The sequence below is a fragment of the Rousettus aegyptiacus genome, unplaced genomic scaffold (genome assembly GCF_014176215.1).
Source record: "Rousettus aegyptiacus isolate mRouAeg1 unplaced genomic scaffold, mRouAeg1.p scaffold_m13_p_9, whole genome shotgun sequence".
Taxonomy (NCBI): domain Eukaryota; kingdom Metazoa; phylum Chordata; class Mammalia; order Chiroptera; family Pteropodidae; genus Rousettus; species Rousettus aegyptiacus.
In genome coordinates, this window is record NW_023416312.1 from 5185391 (window position 1) to 5204897 (window position 19507).

Here is a 19507-nt window from a genome sequence, read left to right on the forward strand (position 1 = left end):
CCAAAGTATAATTGTTATCATTAGTGCTATCTCTTGAGATGATGCTTGTTTTGTTTTTAAGAAAAATAAAACTATTTTGAGGGTGAAAGTTTATACATCTTTTTATCAAATCAAATTCTAAAACGAATGTTTTAAGTCCAGATGCTTAACCCTGGAGTGATCCTTCCCCCCCCCCCCGCCCTTGGCTTAATGTTTCCCAGCGAGGCTTAATGCACATATACATGTGCAATTCTTCCCAGGGCCTTTTTACTCCTTTTACTTTAGTATTTAACACTAACCGATGTTATTTCTTTTTAAGGCTCAACTCCAGGTTTGAGCCATCCCTTAGAAAGTGGCCGAACCTTGTCGCCACCCTGAACGCTATGGAGAATCACTGGGACCCCATTCGTATGAAGATCTCTATCCTCCAGTTTTACTGCCATGCAAAGAGGAACGCGTAATTCCCCATGCCTCATCCCTTTTCTGGGAAAGGCATGGCGTGCAGTGGGCAGGACACCTGCTCCAGTATAGCAGGGAGAAAACACTACAGCCTTCCCCGCCCCTTGAAAAGCGCCCTTCACCAGGTTGAGACCTTTCGCACCCAGGGCGGTGAGCCAAAGACGACCCTCCGCTGCAGCGAAAGCACTGAACGGCCCTGGCCCCACCCTCTCAGGCCCGGCGGCGCGGGCGGAGCAGGTGACACCGCGCGCGGAGGGAGGCGCGCGTAGTTACCTGGCGAGGCGCGGGTGGGGTGGGGCGGGGCGAGCAGCGGGGGCGGGGCCGGGGTGCGATCCCAAGCTCCGATTGGTGCGCGCCGCGCCTGTCTCCATGTGCCGCGCCGCGGAGGCACAACATTCAAGCCCGGGGGCGGGGCCGGCGCGCGCCTGGAGGAAGCAGCCGCGCCGCAGCTGCGGGGCGTGGGGGCGGTGGCGGCGGCGGTCGAGGCCGAGGCTGAGGCGGCGGAGGCTGTGGGGAAGGCGGAGGCGCCCCGTTCGGGGACGGTGCTCTGCCAGGGCTCTTTCTAGGCCCCATGGAGGCGGCAGCGGGCGGGGGCTGCGGCTCCGGGCTGCCACTCGTGCTGAGTGAGGGTGAGCAGCAGTGTTATTCCGAGATCTTCGCGCGCTGCACCAGCGCTGCAGGCGGGGGCCCCGGGTCCGGGCCCCCTGAGGCCGCCAGAGCCCCCCCTGGCGCGGCCACCGCAGCTGCGGGCCCCGTAGCCGAGCTGTTTCGGGCGTCGCAGCTGCCCGCTGAAACGCTGCACCAGGTAGGTCCTCCCGCCCCGTGCCCCTGCGTCTCCCTGGGGATCATCTGTGTGGGGCTAAGGGGCGGGGTGGGGCGACAGGGCTGCCCACAGGGACCCGGAGGCCTTGGCCAGGTTGTATAGAGGGGGCTTCACAGCCGGGAATGGCGGCGACGCCCTTGTTCCCAGGGGGACACCAGTCTCTTCTGCAGCTAAGCAGCGCTGGGTGCGCTCCCCGTCTTCCTCCCCGGAGAGGACTGGCACTCTCTCCCCTTCTCCGGCTATTTCTGGGGTTCTGCAGCCGCCCAGACCCGAAGTTTGCCTTGTTCTGGAATTGGTATTTGTTTTGGCTGGTGTCTGCTTTAACCTCTGCTAGCCGCTCCTGCCCTTCCCTTTCTTGGGTGGGTGGGAAGGGGTGGGCGCTCAGGGGGCCTCGCTGGGATTTGAACTTGAAGGATGTGTCGTGCGTGTGTCTGTAGGGCCAGGGCTCAGGACTTAATGTTGCCCGTTCTATATACTTGTCATATACATCTCTATCTATATATATATATCTCTAGATAGATATATCTATATCTATCTATCTCCATATATATGTATATATATGTATATCTATTATATATATTTCCGCTAACCTATTTATGAATATTGGTATTTTACTGGAAAGCTCTAATGACAAGTCGCAGAGCAGGGACACAGGGCTGCAAGAGGATGCCTGTCACCGCAGAGCCAAGCTCCCTATTTAGGGCTAGAGGTGGACCCCAGAGGTCCATCATGGGGGACAGCTGTATTGCACATGTAATCATTACTTGGACTTGAAAATAGAATTGGAAAGTAACATGTGTCATAGCTACGTCCTTTTGGCTGCTCCAAACCTGGAAAAGGATAAGTGGCTGATGTACAGCAGATGCAGTTTTTGTTTTATGCTTTCCTTGGAGCTTGGAGCAAGACTACTTGATAAGCACTTTGTCTTTTGATGTTACCAGCACTAAATTCTGCTAATTCTTAATATCAGGCCCAAAATGTGAACTGAAGCTTTTCTTAAAAGCAACAGCCAATACGAAAATTAATATCAATTGAATATTTAGAATGGGGAGTGGGATTTTAAAATGTAGTTCTAAAGGCAAACCGATGGCTATATGGTTCACTTGTAATACCATTTTGTTTGTAGGTATTTTTAAATATTGTTTAAGACTGAATTTTATACTGCTGGAGTATGCATATGTTGTGAGCATAACACTAGCCACCTTTTAGATCAGGATTTCTGAAAACATAATTAGTATTCACAGAATTTAGCATGGCCGACTGTCCCTTAAGAAGTCCTTGATATGTAGATAGTTCTGCCACTGCTGTTGAGCAGTTGAGCTGGACCAGGTAGAGAAAAAGTTAGTGTGTTAAAACATAAACCATGGTTTTTACGTCAGGCCCTCAGAATACTCTCAAGCATAATAAATTTATTAAATGCTGTCACCACTTCTTAATTGAAAGAGAAATAAGTGACCGAGGCCACACAGCAAGTGACAGCTGGGCACCTATTAAGGCTTATTTTGTTGTCAGTAATACATGGAGTGTAATAAGAGAAGGTAGATATATTAAATCTGAATATTTTGGGTGACTTTCTCTTTAGGATCTGGGGAAAGGGTTTTCTTGGCATTAGAATTCATGCTCCCTTGAGGTGTAGATGATTTCAAAAGAACCCAAAGCACAATGCTTTTGCATGAATTAGATTCTATCCTTGATGTCCAGTTGAAACCTGCTTGCAAAAGACTGCTTCAGATGCTGTCAAAAGGGGACATCCTAGGGATTGCTTGTAGTAAATCTCTCAGCTTTAAGTTCCCTTTTTCAGCCTAGCAAAACAAAATACATGCTTCTGCATTAACCTAATACAATTGCAGTAATCCAATATTCTTCTTACAGGTGAAAATTAACAGCAAAGGCATCCTGGACAGGGAAATGTAATCAGAAGAGATTCAAACAAAGCCAGGAGCTGGCAGCCACTTAATTTTTATCAATCACTTTGATGGTGTATGGTGTGACATGTCTGGGTGTGCAAATATGTATGTGCACGTGATTCATTCACCTTGATTTGCACTACTCCATGAGTATATTAATCGTTCTTTAAAACAAATGTAGACTTTTTTAGCCTTTCCCTGTTAAACAGAAACCTGTAAATTCAGAATTAAGTGTCCCAACAGGTATAACTGCTCACATCATGGAGGCATTAACCAGCTCTGGTAGTTTCTATGGTAACAGCCAGATTTTTTTTTCTTCTTAATATGCACACAATTGAGATTACCATAATGTTCCAGGAAAAACGAAAATCTTACCTAGAGTAAATGTTCTATAAATATACTTAATTTTGTCTCCTCCTTGGAATAAAAATAAACCACTACACCTGTTACTTCGTTATGGAAATGAATTATCTTAAGGCTTTTTCAATTGACATATATATATTATTTATAAAAATATATTTTAACATGTTTAATTTTTTTCAGAGAAGTTTTAGGTTCAGAGCAAAGTTGAGGGGAAGGTACAGAGTTCCCATATACACCCTGTTCCCACCCTGCACAGCCTTCCCTGTGACCAACATCCCCCACCAGAATGAGACGTTTGTTACAATTGAACCTACACTGGCACATCCTAATCCCCCAGAGTTCGTAGTTTACATTATGGTTTACTCATGGTGATGTACATTCTATGGGTTTGGACAAATGTATAATGGCAAGTATCCATCATTATAACATACAGAGCATTTTGACTGCCCTAAAAATCCTCTGTGTTCCACCTCATGCCTTCCTCTTACCCCCCAACCCCTGGCAGGCCACCGATCTTTTTACTGTCTCTATAGTTTTGCCTTTTTCAGAATGTCATATAGTTGGAATCACACGGTATGTCATTTTTTCGAATTGGCTTCTTATATTTAGTAATATGCACTTAAGATTCTTCCATGTCTTTTCATAGCTTGATGACTCATTTTTCTTAGTGCCGAATAATATTCCATTGTCTGGATGTACCACAGTTTATTTGTCCATTCACCAACTGGAGGACATCTTGGTTCCTTTCAAATATGGATAATGTTGCTATAAATATCCGTGTGTACTTAAGTTTTCAACTCCTCTGGTAAATACCAAGGATTATGATTGTTGGATCATACGGTAAGAAGTATGTTTAGTTTTGTAAGAAATTGCCAAACTTTTCCAAAGTGGATGTACCATTTCGCAATCCCCCTAGCAATGAATGAGAGTTCTTGTTGCCCCACATCCTCATCAGTATTTTGGTGTTGTCAGTGTTCTAGATTTTGGCTATTTTAATAGATATGTGGTGGTATCTCATTGTTCTTTTATTTTATAATTCCTTGATGATGTGTAATGTTGAGTATCATTTCATGTGCCATCTTGAATTATATTTTAATACATCAGAATAGCCTCCTATTTTAAAAGGCCTTTTGGACTCTGCAGAGTATTTATCTTCATGTGCTGATTTATTTTAAAAGCAGAATTCTAGTACTAGGTAGAAAAATGATAGAGTGAAAACATTCAAATTAGAAAAAGAAAATATCAGTGTCTGAGAAACAGGTAAATAGTTTTTGTTTAATGCTTCAAGACAAAGAATGACAACTGTTGGAGTGATGGGTTTCCCAGGTTGAGAAGTATTTCATTAGTATTCAAAGACTAGTATTTTACTAGAAGACATATGTTGTGGTGGGAATCAGGTTTGGGTTTGATGTGTGTTTGAGGCATTTGAGTTTCTATTGTGCATCAGACACTTCTAGCTGCTGAGGTTATAGCAATGAATCTAACACAAATCCCTATCTTCATGGAGCATACATTCCAATGCAAATATTTTTATTCTTCAGATTTGAAATATAACATTTAGAAATAAAATGTCTACCTTAAACCAGCAAGTTTTGTGTTTGAAATAAGTGAAAAACTATATGGACTCTTTTATATTATCTATCTTTTACAATGGTGTCTTAGTTTCTAGGAATGCAGGTAATCATTATAATTATTTTCATGTTTATGATAGTTAACTTTTTTGTGTTGAAATGTCTATTTTTTGTTGAGATATAATTGACATATAACATATTAGTTTCAGGTGTACAATATAACGATTCAATATTTATATATTGTGAAATGATCACTATAATAAATCTGGTTAACATCATGACTCAGTTACAGATTTTTTTCTTGTGATGAGATTTTTACAATTTTCCATCTTAACAACTTTCAAATAGACAAATAGTATTATTAACTACAGTTGCCATGCTGTACATTACATCCCCATGACTTATTTATTTTATAACTGGACGTTTGTACTTTTTGAACCCCCTTTACCCATTCCTCTTCTGCACCTCTGGCAAGCACCAATTTGTTTTCTATATCAATGAGTTGGGGTTGGTTGGTTGGTTTTTAGATTCTACATTTAAGTGGAATCATACAGTATTTGTCGTTCTGTGTCCAAATTAACTCTTGGACATTAAGGGGAATAGTTATAAAACACTGTTGATTCTGTATTATCAGGGGAGATCACTGAATGAAAAAAAAGCCGATGAGCGATGTTTGATTGTTTAAGAAGCTTTCATTGAGATAAAGAAATAAAACAAAGCTGTGAGAAGTAGGGGATATTTTAAAAATTACTGTGCATGGTCTCTTCTTTGGGAAGAAGTCATATTTAAAGGTGTTCTTGTACTTCTTGAAGCAACTGTTTTAGTCATTAAAGAAAATATAGGCAAGAGATAAAATTCTTGTGAACTTTTTCCTGTTATAGATTATTAGCCAGAACTATTTTTAAAAAATGTTTTTATATTGTTTTGTATGGCTTTTGTATCCCTTTGCAGCATATACTTTAGGGAGATAGAGGCCACCATACTAAAACAGTAACTAGGAATATATGCTGTTTGAGATAGTGGGTTTTTTTTTGTAAAAGAGAACGAATGCCAGCAGATATAGTAAATTCCAGAGCCAAACCATTGTCTGCTTAAAAGGAGGATATTTGCGCAGTTGTTACTTATTGACTCTTTTTTAAAAAAAAATTCAAGTGTGCAAAATTAGAGCATGACTCAACAAATAACTGTGTACCCACCACTCAGCATAAGAAATAAAACAGCCCAGTTAGTGTGAAAGTTTCCTGTGACCCCTTTTTTGGTCCTATATTCTTCTCTCTCTACTCTAGAGGTTACTGCTGTCCTGAATTTGTTGTGCATGATTTGGAAAAATTTTTAATACTTTATTATATGTATGTGTATTTATTGTGTGCATATGTATATTGTGCGTGGATGTGTATGTACATATATGTATATATAGTGTATGTATGTCATTAAAAGAATACATTGTTTTGTATGGCTTTTCGACTTAAAATGAGGAGTATCATGCTCTTTATAACCTTCTGCTTGCTTTTCATTGACTTTTTGGGGAAACAAACACATTCAGATCATAGCAGCAACCAACCAACCTGAATTTATTAGGACTGAGGGATTTCCCGGAACAATGGACTTTCAGTTTTCAAACAAAACTTGCTTTTCCTCTCGTTATGTTTTTGAGATTCATTTTTGAGATTCATCTTTGTTGACATATGTAGCTCTCGTTCATTTGTTTCTTTTTAAAAAATCTTTATTATCTATTCTTACAATGTCTTATCATTATGGTGCTGTAGAGACCTTTATGCCTAAGGAAAGTAGGTGGCAATTTTCTTTATATAGAATGTCACATGAGGGGGATTGTTCTAAACATGTACGAATTTTAAAAATGCCTTCATAGATAGAGAAATGCACACTGATATTCTTGAGAGTGTTAGAGGACCTTTGAGTTAATTGATTAGGCTTTCATAGAATCGCTTTTTTCTTCATCTTTTAAAAATTTAAAATTTTTATTGTCATCTCTTTTTTAAATGAAAAATCTCAAATAAATAGATAGAAAAGTGCATCAGACTCCTCTGCACTTGCCACCCGGGCTCGACAACCATCGATACATGGTCAATTCGATTCCATCTCTATTCCCATTTTTGTTCTCTTTCCCTTCTATCCTTCTGTTATCCTGAAGCAAGTCTCGGACATCATATGATTCATAGGTTTTATCTTTAAGGAAGAAATCTGGGGGTGATAAGAGCAGATGGGAACATGTAGAGGTTTAATCTGGGCAGAAAAAGTACGGAAGTTTATGACCATGCGGCAAGATTGAGTGATGGTTCCACGCAATGCAGCCACTGGCAGTCTTTAAGATAATGATGTTTGAGAACCGATCTAGAATAATTGGGGTAACTAATCGGGAGACTGAGAAAGTAACAAAGTGAAGACTTAGAAATACAAGGTAGATTTGAATGTCGTTCCAGTGTCACACTCATAACTAGGGACTGCCCTACTTTAAGGGTATAGAAAATTAGTTTTGAGGAAATCTTGAGTTGTTTTGGTAACTTTTTAGAGAGGTTTGGTTCCTTTCCAGGTTTTTTGAAATGTTCTATTGGTTTTCTAAAGATAAATGTTTAGTATTTTGTATTTATTATCATTCTGTTCTTCAGTACATGGCTATTGGTGTGCATCTATTTGTCTTAGTCCATTCTGGCTGCTATAAGAAAATACCACAGACTGGTGGCTTATAGACAACAGATATTTATTGCTCATTCTGGAGCAATGTCAGAGACATTAGTGCCTTATAAGGGCACTAATCCCATTCATGAGGGCTCCACTCTCATGGCCTAAGCATTTCCCAAAGGCCTCACCTTCTCATGCCATCACATTGGGCATTAGGATTTCAGCATATGAATTTCAGGAGCCCAAACATGTTCAGTTCATAGCAGCAACCAACGAACCTCGGTTGCCCAGGACTGAGGGGTTTCCTGTGGCATGGGACTTTGAGTTTTCAAACCAAGGTAGTCCTAGGCAAACTGGGGTGGTTGGTCACCCCCTCTATTGGTTACGGCATTAGTTATCCATTGCTCTATAATGAATTTCCTCAAGTTTAAATTTAAAACAACACATATTTATTATCCTTGTTTCTATGGGTCAGGAGTCCTGACATGGCTTAATTGGGTCTTTAACTCAGAGTTTAACAAGGCTGAAATCAAAGTGTTTGCCAGGCAGCATTCCTTTCTGGAGCTTGGAGACCTCTTCTAAGCTCACATGGTTGTTGGTAGAATTCAAGTTCCTTATGATTTTAGGACTAAAGCCCTCAGCTTCTAGAGGCCACCCACAGTTCCCTGTGACATGGAACAGGCATGTTCCCTCTTCACAGGCAGTTCATAACATGGCTGTTTGCTCCTTTAAGGCCAGCAGGAGATTCTCTCTAGTCAGCTTAGATGAGTGACACCCCATTGGCTTTGCCATACTCTGTTGGTTAGAAGCAAGTCACAGGTTCTGTCTGCACTCAAGTGGAGAGGATTATACAAAAGCATAGACACCAGGAAGTGAGAATTAGTTGGGGTTGGGGGCACCTTAGGGTCTTTCCATTACACTTGCCTTTCCGTTTTCTGAAGTAGGAAATTACTCTGTTTAGTGTTTTTTGGCCAGAATAAAGTGTGTGTGTGTGTGTGTGTGTGCGCACGCGTGTGTGTGTGTATTGCTTAACTACTCGTTTCAAATTTTTTTATCTTCTCAAAAAACATTTTCATGTATAATTCATTTTCTTATGCCAAGTAGAACTGGCAAATGTGTATCTTCTTAGTTATTTTCAATTTTAGTCTTTAGGCAGTTCGTTTTCCCTCTCAACTAGTACGAGGCAGGAAAAAAGTGAAAAAGCATATGTGAATGCCCAGCATGCCACTCCTGCACAGAATACTCTAAAGCAGGTCCCAGATGTCTGTAGATTTAGATGTGGGAAGAGTACATCTATATAGTAACCCCTAGCTGAAATCGAGCAGTTCCTTACATTGTGATGCGTGCAGGCAACAAACCACACAGCAGCATTAGCAGTACCTGTGGCTTTATCACCTGTAGAAATAGAATGTTTTTAAATCATATTACAATTGTTGCAGGTATTTCAATGACAATTTACAATAGTTTAGATTCATTGGCTAATCTTATTCATTGTGTTACTAAACATATGTGTTACTACCACAAACTTGTTTTTTAATATGTTGATAGCTGTATTTCAACATATTTTGTTTATAATCCTATGTATTTTAAGTGTTTAATTTTATGCATTTAAAAACATTATTCCAAGAAGAGGTCCATGCAGACTTCCGGAGGGGGCCACAGCACAAAAACAGTGAGGAAGCCCTGCTATGTAGAGTTGTCAGGACTCGAAATTTCAGGTCTTCGAGGTTCATTATTTCCACAGTCGGAATGGCAGTGGTGGTGCTGGCAAGCCCTGTCAGGAATGAGATTCCGTAAGGCTACTGTGGTCCTTCCCCCTCTAGTCCATCTTGCAAGGGGGAAGGAAGCGGGAGTGAGTAAATGCTCAGGTGCTTCCTCCAGGACCTCAGCCTTCAGTCCCTTCGGTCCCTGGGGTCCCTGCAGGCCTGGCTCTGAGCTCTCTCTGCTTCTGACCTTTCTCTCTGGCCCTCTCAGCTCCGCCTGGCTCTGGAGAGTCCCTCTGGAGCAGGTGTCAGTTGGCTGTTAGGCCTCTTTTATTTACCACTATTATCTCTGCTCCCTTGACTGTCTAGACTATGGACTTGAAGGAAAAAGTGATTTTAGCAGACTGGAAACCCAGCTATCTTTACAACTTAATTCACGACCAGGAGAGGCTATTAACATTAAGCTAGTAGTGAATGTTTGCTTTGACTTTGTTCATTTCTAACACTTTACCATTGGTTTACAGAAAAATATCTTCATTCAGCCTCCAAGGAGTAATTAAGTGGTTCACCTGTGTTAATTTCCTGACTAACAAGTAAATCCCATAAACGCCAGCAATTAAGGATCTTTTTTTTTTAAAGCAGGCTTTCTAAAATGCGTAATGTTTGCCCTTGATGCCTTCAAAAGAACATATTTAATACAATAATCTCTTTATTTCCCCCTTAGTTCAGGGTCAGCCTTGTGAAAAACAAATGATTATGCATGGACAGCTTTTTGCCCTGGAGATGTTTGGTGTGTTTGCTTTTTGATTTTTTTCTTTGGGATCTCCTTTAATTTAAAAATGTTTTAACTCCTCTCCTTTGCATATGCTCCAGTACTTTTATAGTCCTGTTACTGAGAGACGGCAATGGAAGTAAAGCATGTGCAGTTTAGTATGTGGATGTTTTAGATTCGTTTACTGTATTTGTTGTTCTATATCAAGGGTTCTCTATCTCAGCACTATTGACACTCTGGTCTGGGGCATTCTTTGCTGCTGGGCCGTCCTGTGCACTGTAGAATGTATAGCGGCACACCTGGTTTCTATCGACTAGATGCCAGTATCTATTCCTTCCCCAGGTATTAACAGCCAAAAATGTTTCCAAACATTGCCAAATGGCCCCTGGCCTAAATTGACTCTGGTTGTAGATGCATGATGATCACCTTCATAGTAGCAGTTACCAATTATTTACTGATTATCATGTATTTGGCCTCGTATTATAACTTGTAGAATGCTCATCTCATTTAATTCTCACAACCAAACCACGAGATAGCTATTGTCATCTCCTTTTTGAAGAAAATAAAATAGAGGCACAGAGGTTCAGTAACTTGCTCAAGGTTACAGAGATAAGTGACTTCTGGCAATACCTTTCATACTTATTTGGGTTGAAATTCAGTCTTTGTCAAGGAGACAGACTAAAAATAAAGGGAGGTTTCCTGATGGTGTCCTAATGGAGAGGCTGTTGCTTTCATAGCAGTTCAGTGTAAATATTAGAGTTCTTGTTTAAAGGGTAATCCCATAGGTGTGCATCTGAGTAAGGGTTTTGGGCCATTTCTAAGGCGCTTCTGTGGTACAGTGAAGCAGAACATGGAACAGTCTAAGGTCAAGGCTGATCAAACTTTGAAGCCAGGGAAGCCATCATAAATTGGGGTAAGGCTGTGTATCATTCAGGGCCCTGCAGGAAATGGCATGCTCAGAGGGTTTTACTGAAAACAGGTGATGAGGCATGGAGAGACTAGCAGTAGCAGGAAGCCAGTGCTGTCCCTAGAGCTGAAAGAGCAAGGGAAGGGAATGTCATTCCTGGAACTGTGAAAGGTGGCTGCCTTACAGACACAGTAGTCTAGAAGAAAGCATCCATTGCCAGAACTGTGGCCAGGGAACAGCTGGTGGGCTGAGGAACAGATAACCCACTCTGTCTCCTGCTACCTGATATGCTGCAGTGCCTCTTACTGTCCTCACCCAAATGGAAGCCAGAGGCAGGGGAGCCTGGATGTTGAAGCTATAGAGGCCAGCCTCCTGAGCAGAGGGGATTAAAAAGGGCTGGGAGTGGCTCTGAGGAACAAATGGAGTAAAAGCCAGCATAGGCTGCAACCTGGTCTGGGAAGCACCACCCTGGAGAATGGGGCATGGCTGGTGTGGGGAGCGAAGGAAGTCCATTCATGCCAAGCAGGGCCTGGGTGTAAGGCCAACAGGAGGAATAAGAGAGGGCCAGACAGGGGCAACTGGCCCATCCAAGCTGCGATTTTGCTCTTCTCTAGAGAAACCCTGAGGACTGTTGGGCTGTCTGTCTGCATTTGGATACAGGGCATGCGTGCTTTTTGATCAGAGTGGGGCATTTCCATGAGTTGCAGTGTTTGTGCTTGTTCAGGGTGCTGGAGAAAATATGGCAACTGAGTGGCCTTCTTGGAGATTCTGTCAGGAGAAGTAGCTGCACATGGTGCGAAAGGTCACCATAGAACCAGAGATGAATTCGTTCAGAGGAGTAGAAAGTGCCTTATAATGTCTGGGGTATGGCTTTGCCTTTGTTTGGCTTTTTTCTTTTTCTGTAGGGTAGGATTCCTATAGGGACTCTTCTTTGCCCAAACTTTGCTGTATGTGTATACATATACACTTAGGATTTCTTTGTACGTTGCTCAAACTCACTAAAAGTCCTGTTGAGTAAACTGAAGCCTTAAAAAAAGCAGAATTCTCCTCATGTACTGTAAAGTAAAGGCACATGCAAAGAAACAACTCTTTTCTCTTTTACATTTTTCATAGACTAACGTATCTTCTGGAAAACTTGTTGCCATGGCAATGGGATATTATCTATCTCCATAATGTACTACATAAAAATAGCCCTTTGTGTTCGAGGGTGATGTTGGTGACAGGTGGTTGGGTGAATGTATAGCAGGGTTCTTTGTCAGCATTCCATTGTTTAAAGTTGTGAAATCAAAATGAGTATTGATTTTTTTTCTCATAAAATGCAATTTTATCTGGAATAGGCAGGTAATGGTGCTCTGTTTAATTATGAATTATAAACCTTCCTTTGCAGGTTAGCTAAGTATAATGGCTGGAGCCACCTCTTACAATGATAAGTAAATGGTTTCTCTTTCTCTTGGTGCTACAGGGTGTACAACACAAGATTTGGTGGTGGGGGGGGGGAGGGAGCAAGTAGTATACGTCTCTCGTTCTTGAACAAATGGTTCTGCCTAACTGCCTTGTACTTTAAACTAAGAAGTAGTAAGTGGTCAGGTGGAATAGATGAGCTCTGAGCTGTTTATCAAATATTAACTTCTTATAGTTCCTTAAATGGAACGGATCCTTAGTGAAAGTCCGTCCCCTGGCTGATTTTTGCATTGGCTTCACATGTGTAGCCAAGGATGGAATTTTGACCCTAACCTTAATTTTTCCTTTGAGAAATCCTTTGGGCAATTTCTTAGAGCAGTAACTCTCAAACATTTTGTCATCTTCTCACCTTTCTTCTAGACATTTATCTCATATATAAATAGCAACTTCCTGATGCTGAGATAAAATTTACTCTAGTTTTGAGAATTTTAGACTCGAGAAAATACCATGCTTGGGAATTTTGAACCTAAAAGTCATCTCTCTAATTCTGATATGCATTGTACTACTGCAGAAATGGAATCATGGCCTCTGTCTTTTCCCTCGGAGTCAGTACGAATGTCTTTTGCTAATCATATCAGAAATAGTTGTTGAGTGGCTTGCTGTGTATCCAGTACTACTCTTAGAACTTTTTTGTGTATTAACACACTTTCCATAAGCATTTTAAATAATTTTTTGTCACTATTTTCCAGACGAGGCATACTTATGCTTTTCTGTTTCAGGTGAGTTAATTTTGTTGTGCAGTGTAAAACTTGGTTGCTCCTTCTTGCTTTTCAGTATGTTGAAGTGTTTCTAATACTGAAAGCATTCTGCTATTGGGATGGCAAAGTACAGTCCATTATGTTGCCTATTTATTTATTTATTTATTTATTTATTTATATTTTTTGGTATGGCCTATGAGCTTAGGTTGTTTTTTCTATTTTTATTTATTCTTATTTTTTAATTATTATTATTTATGCCTGCAGCACCTGGTCTTCCTAGGTGATCTCCCGTCCAAGTACTAACCTGGCCCGACCCTGCTTAGCTTCTGAGATCAGACATTGGGCTTGTTCAGGGTGGCATGGCCATAGACCATGGACTGTGGCTTCACTGGGGCACAAACCCAGGACCTTCTGCATGTAAAGCAGACGTGCTAACTGCTACACTATGGAACCATGTCCAGTTTTTCCATTTTTAAATGGTTGGAAAAAAAAATGTTTCATGACATGTGAGAATTATGTAAAGTTCAAATTTCAGTTTCCATAAACAATGTTTTATTGGCACACACCCACACTTGTATTTATGTATTGTCCGTAGCTGCTTTCATACTACAGGGGCCCAGTTAAGTAGTTGTAACAGACTGTATAGTCCGCAGAACCTAAACTATTTTCAGGAAAAATGTGCCAACCTCTACTCTATAGTCTTCTATATCTAGGATGGAAGGTTATACTGAATAATTAGAGCAGATTGGATTTATATACAGGTTCATATGTATTTGAATTCTCTTTTGGTATGTATTATATTTTCCTCTCTTCCACTAAATGTTACTGTTTTCACCAGCTTGGGTTCATGTATTACAGCATAGCTCAAATATATTTGATTTCAGCTCTGTATGCCTATCTTGGTTTTCATAATAAATGCTTTTAACGCATTTCAAATGAGGGGAAGTAATGACTTTTATCGTTTTACTAATTAGTGTTTTCCTTTGCTAGGTCAGTAATTATAATTCCTCTAGCTCTATTTATTTATAACTATATTGCTTTTGACTTTTGGACTTTCAACTAACATGCAAACATTGATACTTTAGTAATCCTAAGACACTGGCACTGATCGTTCTATTTTAATTTAATAAATCCTGTATGTGATAAAGATTATATCTTTTGTATTCACCCTGTTGGATATAATACGCTCAATTTTCATGCAGTCATTTTTAAAAAATATGTTTTCTCCTTTGTCTCTCATTTCCTCATTTTTTAAATAACAGCTTTATTGAGATATCATTCACATATCATATAGCTCACCCAAAGTATACAATTCAGTTTTTAGTACATTCATTATCTATTTCTAGAATATTTTCATCAACCCAAAAAGAACCCCTATACCCAATAGCAGTCACCGCCAATCCCATTATCCCTGGACAACTCTGCTTTCTATATGAATGGAATTGCCTGTTCCGGACATCTCATATAAATGAAATTGTACAATATATGGTCATTTATGACTGTCTTTTTTTCATTGAGAATAACATTTTCAAAGTTCATCCATTGTTGTAGCATGTGTCAGTACTTTTTATGGCCCAATATCCTATTATATGGATATACCACAATGTATTTAATCCATACATCAATTAATGGACCTTTGGGTTGTTTCTACTTTTGGTTATGATGAGTAATGCTGCTATGAACATTTGTCTACAAGTTTTTGTGTGAATGTATGTTTTCATTTCTCTTGGTTAATTACATAGGAGTGGAATTGCTAGGTCATACAGTAACTGTGTTCAACCGTTTGAGAAACTGGTAGGCTCTTTTCCAAAGCTGCTGCACCATTTTACATCCCCACCAATATGTGAGGGTTCCAGTTTCTTCCTATACTCACCAACATTTATTATCTGTCTTCAATTATAGCCATCCTAGTGGGCGAGAAATGGTATTTTATTGTGGTTTTAATGTGCATTCCCTTGATGACAAATGAAGTTGATATCATGTGTTTATTGGCCATTTGTTTATCTTCTTTAGGGAAATGTCTATTTAGATCCTTTGACCATTTTTAAATTGAGTTATTTGTCTTGATAAAATAATGAGTTGTAAGAGTTCTTTATGTAGTCTGTGTATAAGTCCCCTATCAGATAAGTGACCTAAAAAATTTTTTCTCCCATTTCATGGGCCTTTACTTCTTTGAAGCACAAACATTTTAAATTTTTAGCGAGGTAATTAATTTTTTCTCTTGTTGCTTATGTTTTTGGTGTCATATTTAAGAAACCATTGTCTAACTGGTACAGCCATTACGGAAAACAGTTTGAAATTTTCTCAAAAAATTAAAAATAGAAATATCTTTTGACCCAGCAATTCCACTTCTGTGTATTTAATCAAAGAAAACCAAAACATTAATTCAAAAAGATATATGCACCCCTGTGTTCACTGCAGTGCTATTTACAATAGCCAAGATATTGGAGCAGCCTAAGTGTCTATCAATAGGTGATTGTATAAAGAAGATATATGTATACAATGGAATATTACTTGGCCATAAAAAATGAAATCTTACAATTCGCAACAATATGGAGGGACCTAGAGGGTATTATGCTAAGTGAAATAAGTCAGACTGAGAAAGACAAATACCATATGATTTATATGGGGGATCTAAGGTACAAAATAAATGAACAGAGAAAACAAAAACAGACTCATAGATAACAGAGAACAAACTGGTGATTGCCAGATGGGATGGGGGTTGGGGGGCTGGGTGAAAAAACTAAAGGGATTAAAAAGTACAAATTGGGAGCTAGAAAATAGTCACTGGGACGTGAAGTACAGCATAGGGAATGTAGTCAATAATATAACTATGTATAGTGTCAGGTGGGTACTAGACTAATCAGAGGGATCATTTCATACATTATATAAATGTCTAACCACTATGCTGTAACCCCAAACTAATGTAAAATAATATTAAATGTCAACTCTAATTGAAAAATAAAAATTAAAAAAAAAATTAAAAAGAAACCATTGCCTAATCCAGGATCACAAAGATTTACCTCTAGGTTTTCCTCTTAGAGTTTTATAGTCTTAGTTCTTATATTTAGGTCTTTGATCCATTTTGAGTTAATTTTCATATATGGTGTGAGGTAGGGGTTCAGCTCCAGTCTTTTGTATATGGGTATTTAGTTGTCCTAGTATCATTTGTTGCAAAGTTGTCATAGCATCTTTCTTTTCCCATTGAATGGCTTTGGAACCCTTGTCCAAAATCAATTGACCAAAAACATAAGAGTTTATGTGTGGACCAGCCAGTCTAGTCCATCAATCTTTATTTCTAGCATTATGCCAGTACCACACTGTCTTGATTTGTTGTATTTATTTTTGAGGCACATGGCTCCCATCCTCCCACACACACTTAAATTTGGACATTTCACACTTAATGGTATCTTACATTTCATCAAAGCTTGCAGATTGTGTGTTAGTGGCTTGGAAAAGGATACTGGAGTCTAGAATGGAACACTGTTAACTTTTAGGAACTAAATGGGTGGGAGGTGGGGGTAGTGAGAGAGGTGGTAAATTGGATGCTCCTCTAGTGTTTAGCAGCAAACTCAAAGCAGGAGTCAAAAGTAATCTAGCTTTACATAATTTCAAAGCTGAGTACTAATAGTTCCAGTTTCTTTTAATGGATTCTTTAAAGCAATGCTACATCACCGAATGGTGTTCATGGTACAGAGAACAACACTGTGGAAGAATATGGACATTGACCACTCTTAGTCAAAAAGATTGACATGAGTCCAATTCTGAATGTGAAGAAAATTTTAGGAAAACCTTCAACAACTAATTTTACTGATTTTTCCTTTTTATGTATATGAATGATAAATGAAAAAATCTGTCTCAAAGAGCTCCTTTGATAAGTCTAAGATAAATGTTAAGTGGCAATGTATTATGCCATATCTAGTGTTTTCTTAGCGCTACCTAAAAATAATTGTGTCCTGGGTTTGAAATGCTGTTATCCTCCTGCTTCCAGCTCTGTTTACACCTCAGAGGGAGTTGGGTCATTTCCCAGAGTCTGTTGTATGAATTGACCTCTTGGTTTCCACTTCCTGCAATCACTATATGTCCATCTGTTTTCTGTGTCCCCACCATAATTTTGTTCTTTGGCTTGTTCTTGTAGGTTTAAGCCTTAAAAGAGAGCCCTTTATTATTGTTCTAGTGGAGTTTTGAGTGGGAGTAGAGGTTACCATGTATGTTGATTCCCGTAGGAATATTCAGTCACTCAAGAGATGAGCTTATGGAAAATGACTTTTAGAAAAGTTGTATCACCCCGTTCCCTTAGTGTTAATATCTTGCCTAATTATAGTATGATGATCAAGAACAGGAAATGAACATTGGTACAATATTCTTAACTAAACTACAGACCTTTTTCAGATTTCATGTTTTTCCACTAGTGGTCTGTTTCTCTTCCAGGATACTATTCAGGATTTCATATTACATTGAGTTGTTATTTCTCCTTAGACACATCTAGTCTGTAATGTTTTTTAATCTTGTTTTTCATGACACTTTGAAGAGTGTTGAGAGTGTCCCTCAATTTGGGTTTGTTTGATGTTTTCTTATGATTTGAATAAGGTTGTGCCTTTTTGGCAAGATGACTAGAAAAAAGATGATGCATCCTTTTCAGTACATTGTATCAGGGAGTTCATTATTACTGGTGACATTTACCTTGATTCCTTAGGTTAGTGTCTGCAGGATATCTTTCCCCTTGTAGTTTAAGTATCATGAGAAAGAGGCTTTGAGACTATGCAAATAACTCATTTCTCCTCAAACTTTTGCCCATTAATTTTTATCACTCATTGGTGGATCCATATCCATTTCATTTCATATTATTTCCTTGAGTATTTGTGATAAATATTTGATTAAGTAAAATAGAGCCATGCCCTACAAGAAACAAAGATCAATTACACTAAAGTTCTATCATACTAGTTAGTGTAACACTAGCAACTGTGTACCCCAACTTTCAGGGGCTTAACACAACAGGAGCTTTTCTTCCCAATGTAGGTATTTTTGGTTATGTAGGTGTTCTGCCATGTAGTGATTCAAGGGCCCAGGCTAAACTTTTTATTTTGAAGTAATTTCAAACTGACAGAAATGTTTTAAGAGTAGTATCAAGAAATCCTGTATACCTGTTACCTAGATTTACTTAACATTTGTCATATTTGCCTTATTTTTTCTCCTCCATATATGCATATTTTCTTTCTCTTTCCTTCCTCCCTCCCTCCCCCCTTTCCTTCCTCCCTCCCTCCCTTCCTTCCTCCCTTCCTCTCTTCTATCCAACCATCTATTTGTCATCCATCCATCCATCCATTCACCCATCTATCCATCCATCCATCTATCCATCCATCTATCTGTCCATCCATCCATCCATCCATCCATCCATCCATCCATCCATCCTAAACCATTTGATATTAAGTTGCATATATCATGCCCTTTTATGCCTTAATAGTTGAAACATATTTTTCTATTTAATTCTAGTGGACACACAAGTTAGTTTCAGATGTGCTAACCCATACTCATGTGAGAAACACTTTCACTAGCTAGATTACAGCATATACGTACACTTCTTTTTAGTCTCACAGTATCTAGTCAAGATACTGTTTTCAACAATTTTACACTGAAGTATTAAATTTACAAGCACATGCAATTATTCAAATTTAGGAAATTTAATATCAGTGCAATTCTTCTCTGCAGTCTGCATTCTAATTTTACCATTTATCTCCAAAATGTTTTTTGTTGGAACCTTTTTGTTTTTTCCTGATACAAGATCCAGCCCAGGATCACCTACTGAATTTATTTGTCATGGCTCTCTAGTTTCCTTTGACCTGGAATAGTTCCTGTAAGCCTTTTTTTGTCTTTCATGATATTGACATTTTGAATAATGACATTTCATAATACTGTTTTGTAGAATGTATCAAATTTGGGTTTGGTTGGTGGCTTCCATGTTTAGAGTCAGATTATGCACTTTTGTCTAGAGATTGCATAAGCGATGTGTCCTTCTCAGGTATTAAATTCATCAGGAGGCACATGATGTCTCGTTGCACCTCACTGGTGATTTAAATTTTGATCATTTGGTTTCGGTGTTGTTTAAGCCTGAAATGTTTTTAGATATGAAATATCAGAGTGATCCACACTGTGAAGCCTCTTATAACAGTGTTTAGATTGAAAATTATGATTGAAAAGGCTTTCAAAACTGTTCAGATTGACAA

General features: G+C 39.2%; 1 protein-coding gene across 8 annotated transcripts in view; it reads left to right on the forward strand.

Moving 5' to 3' along the window:
* Nucleotides 1-919: 919 nt before the first annotated feature.
* The window catches only part of REPS2 (RALBP1 associated Eps domain containing 2), a 182900-nt gene continuing 164312 nt past the window's right edge, over nt 920-19507 (forward strand). For 3 of the 8 annotated variants that reach the window (XM_016126371.2, XM_016126373.2, XM_016126372.2), the window contains exon 1: nt 920-1243. In XM_016126371.2, the coding sequence (XP_015981857.2) occupies nt 1010-1243 (234 nt within the window). In that variant the 5' untranslated portion in view covers nt 920-1009. The remainder of the gene's footprint in view (nt 1244-19507) is intronic. The other 5 variants (XM_016126374.2, XM_016126377.2, XM_016126376.2 and 2 more) reach the window with 2 other exon arrangements.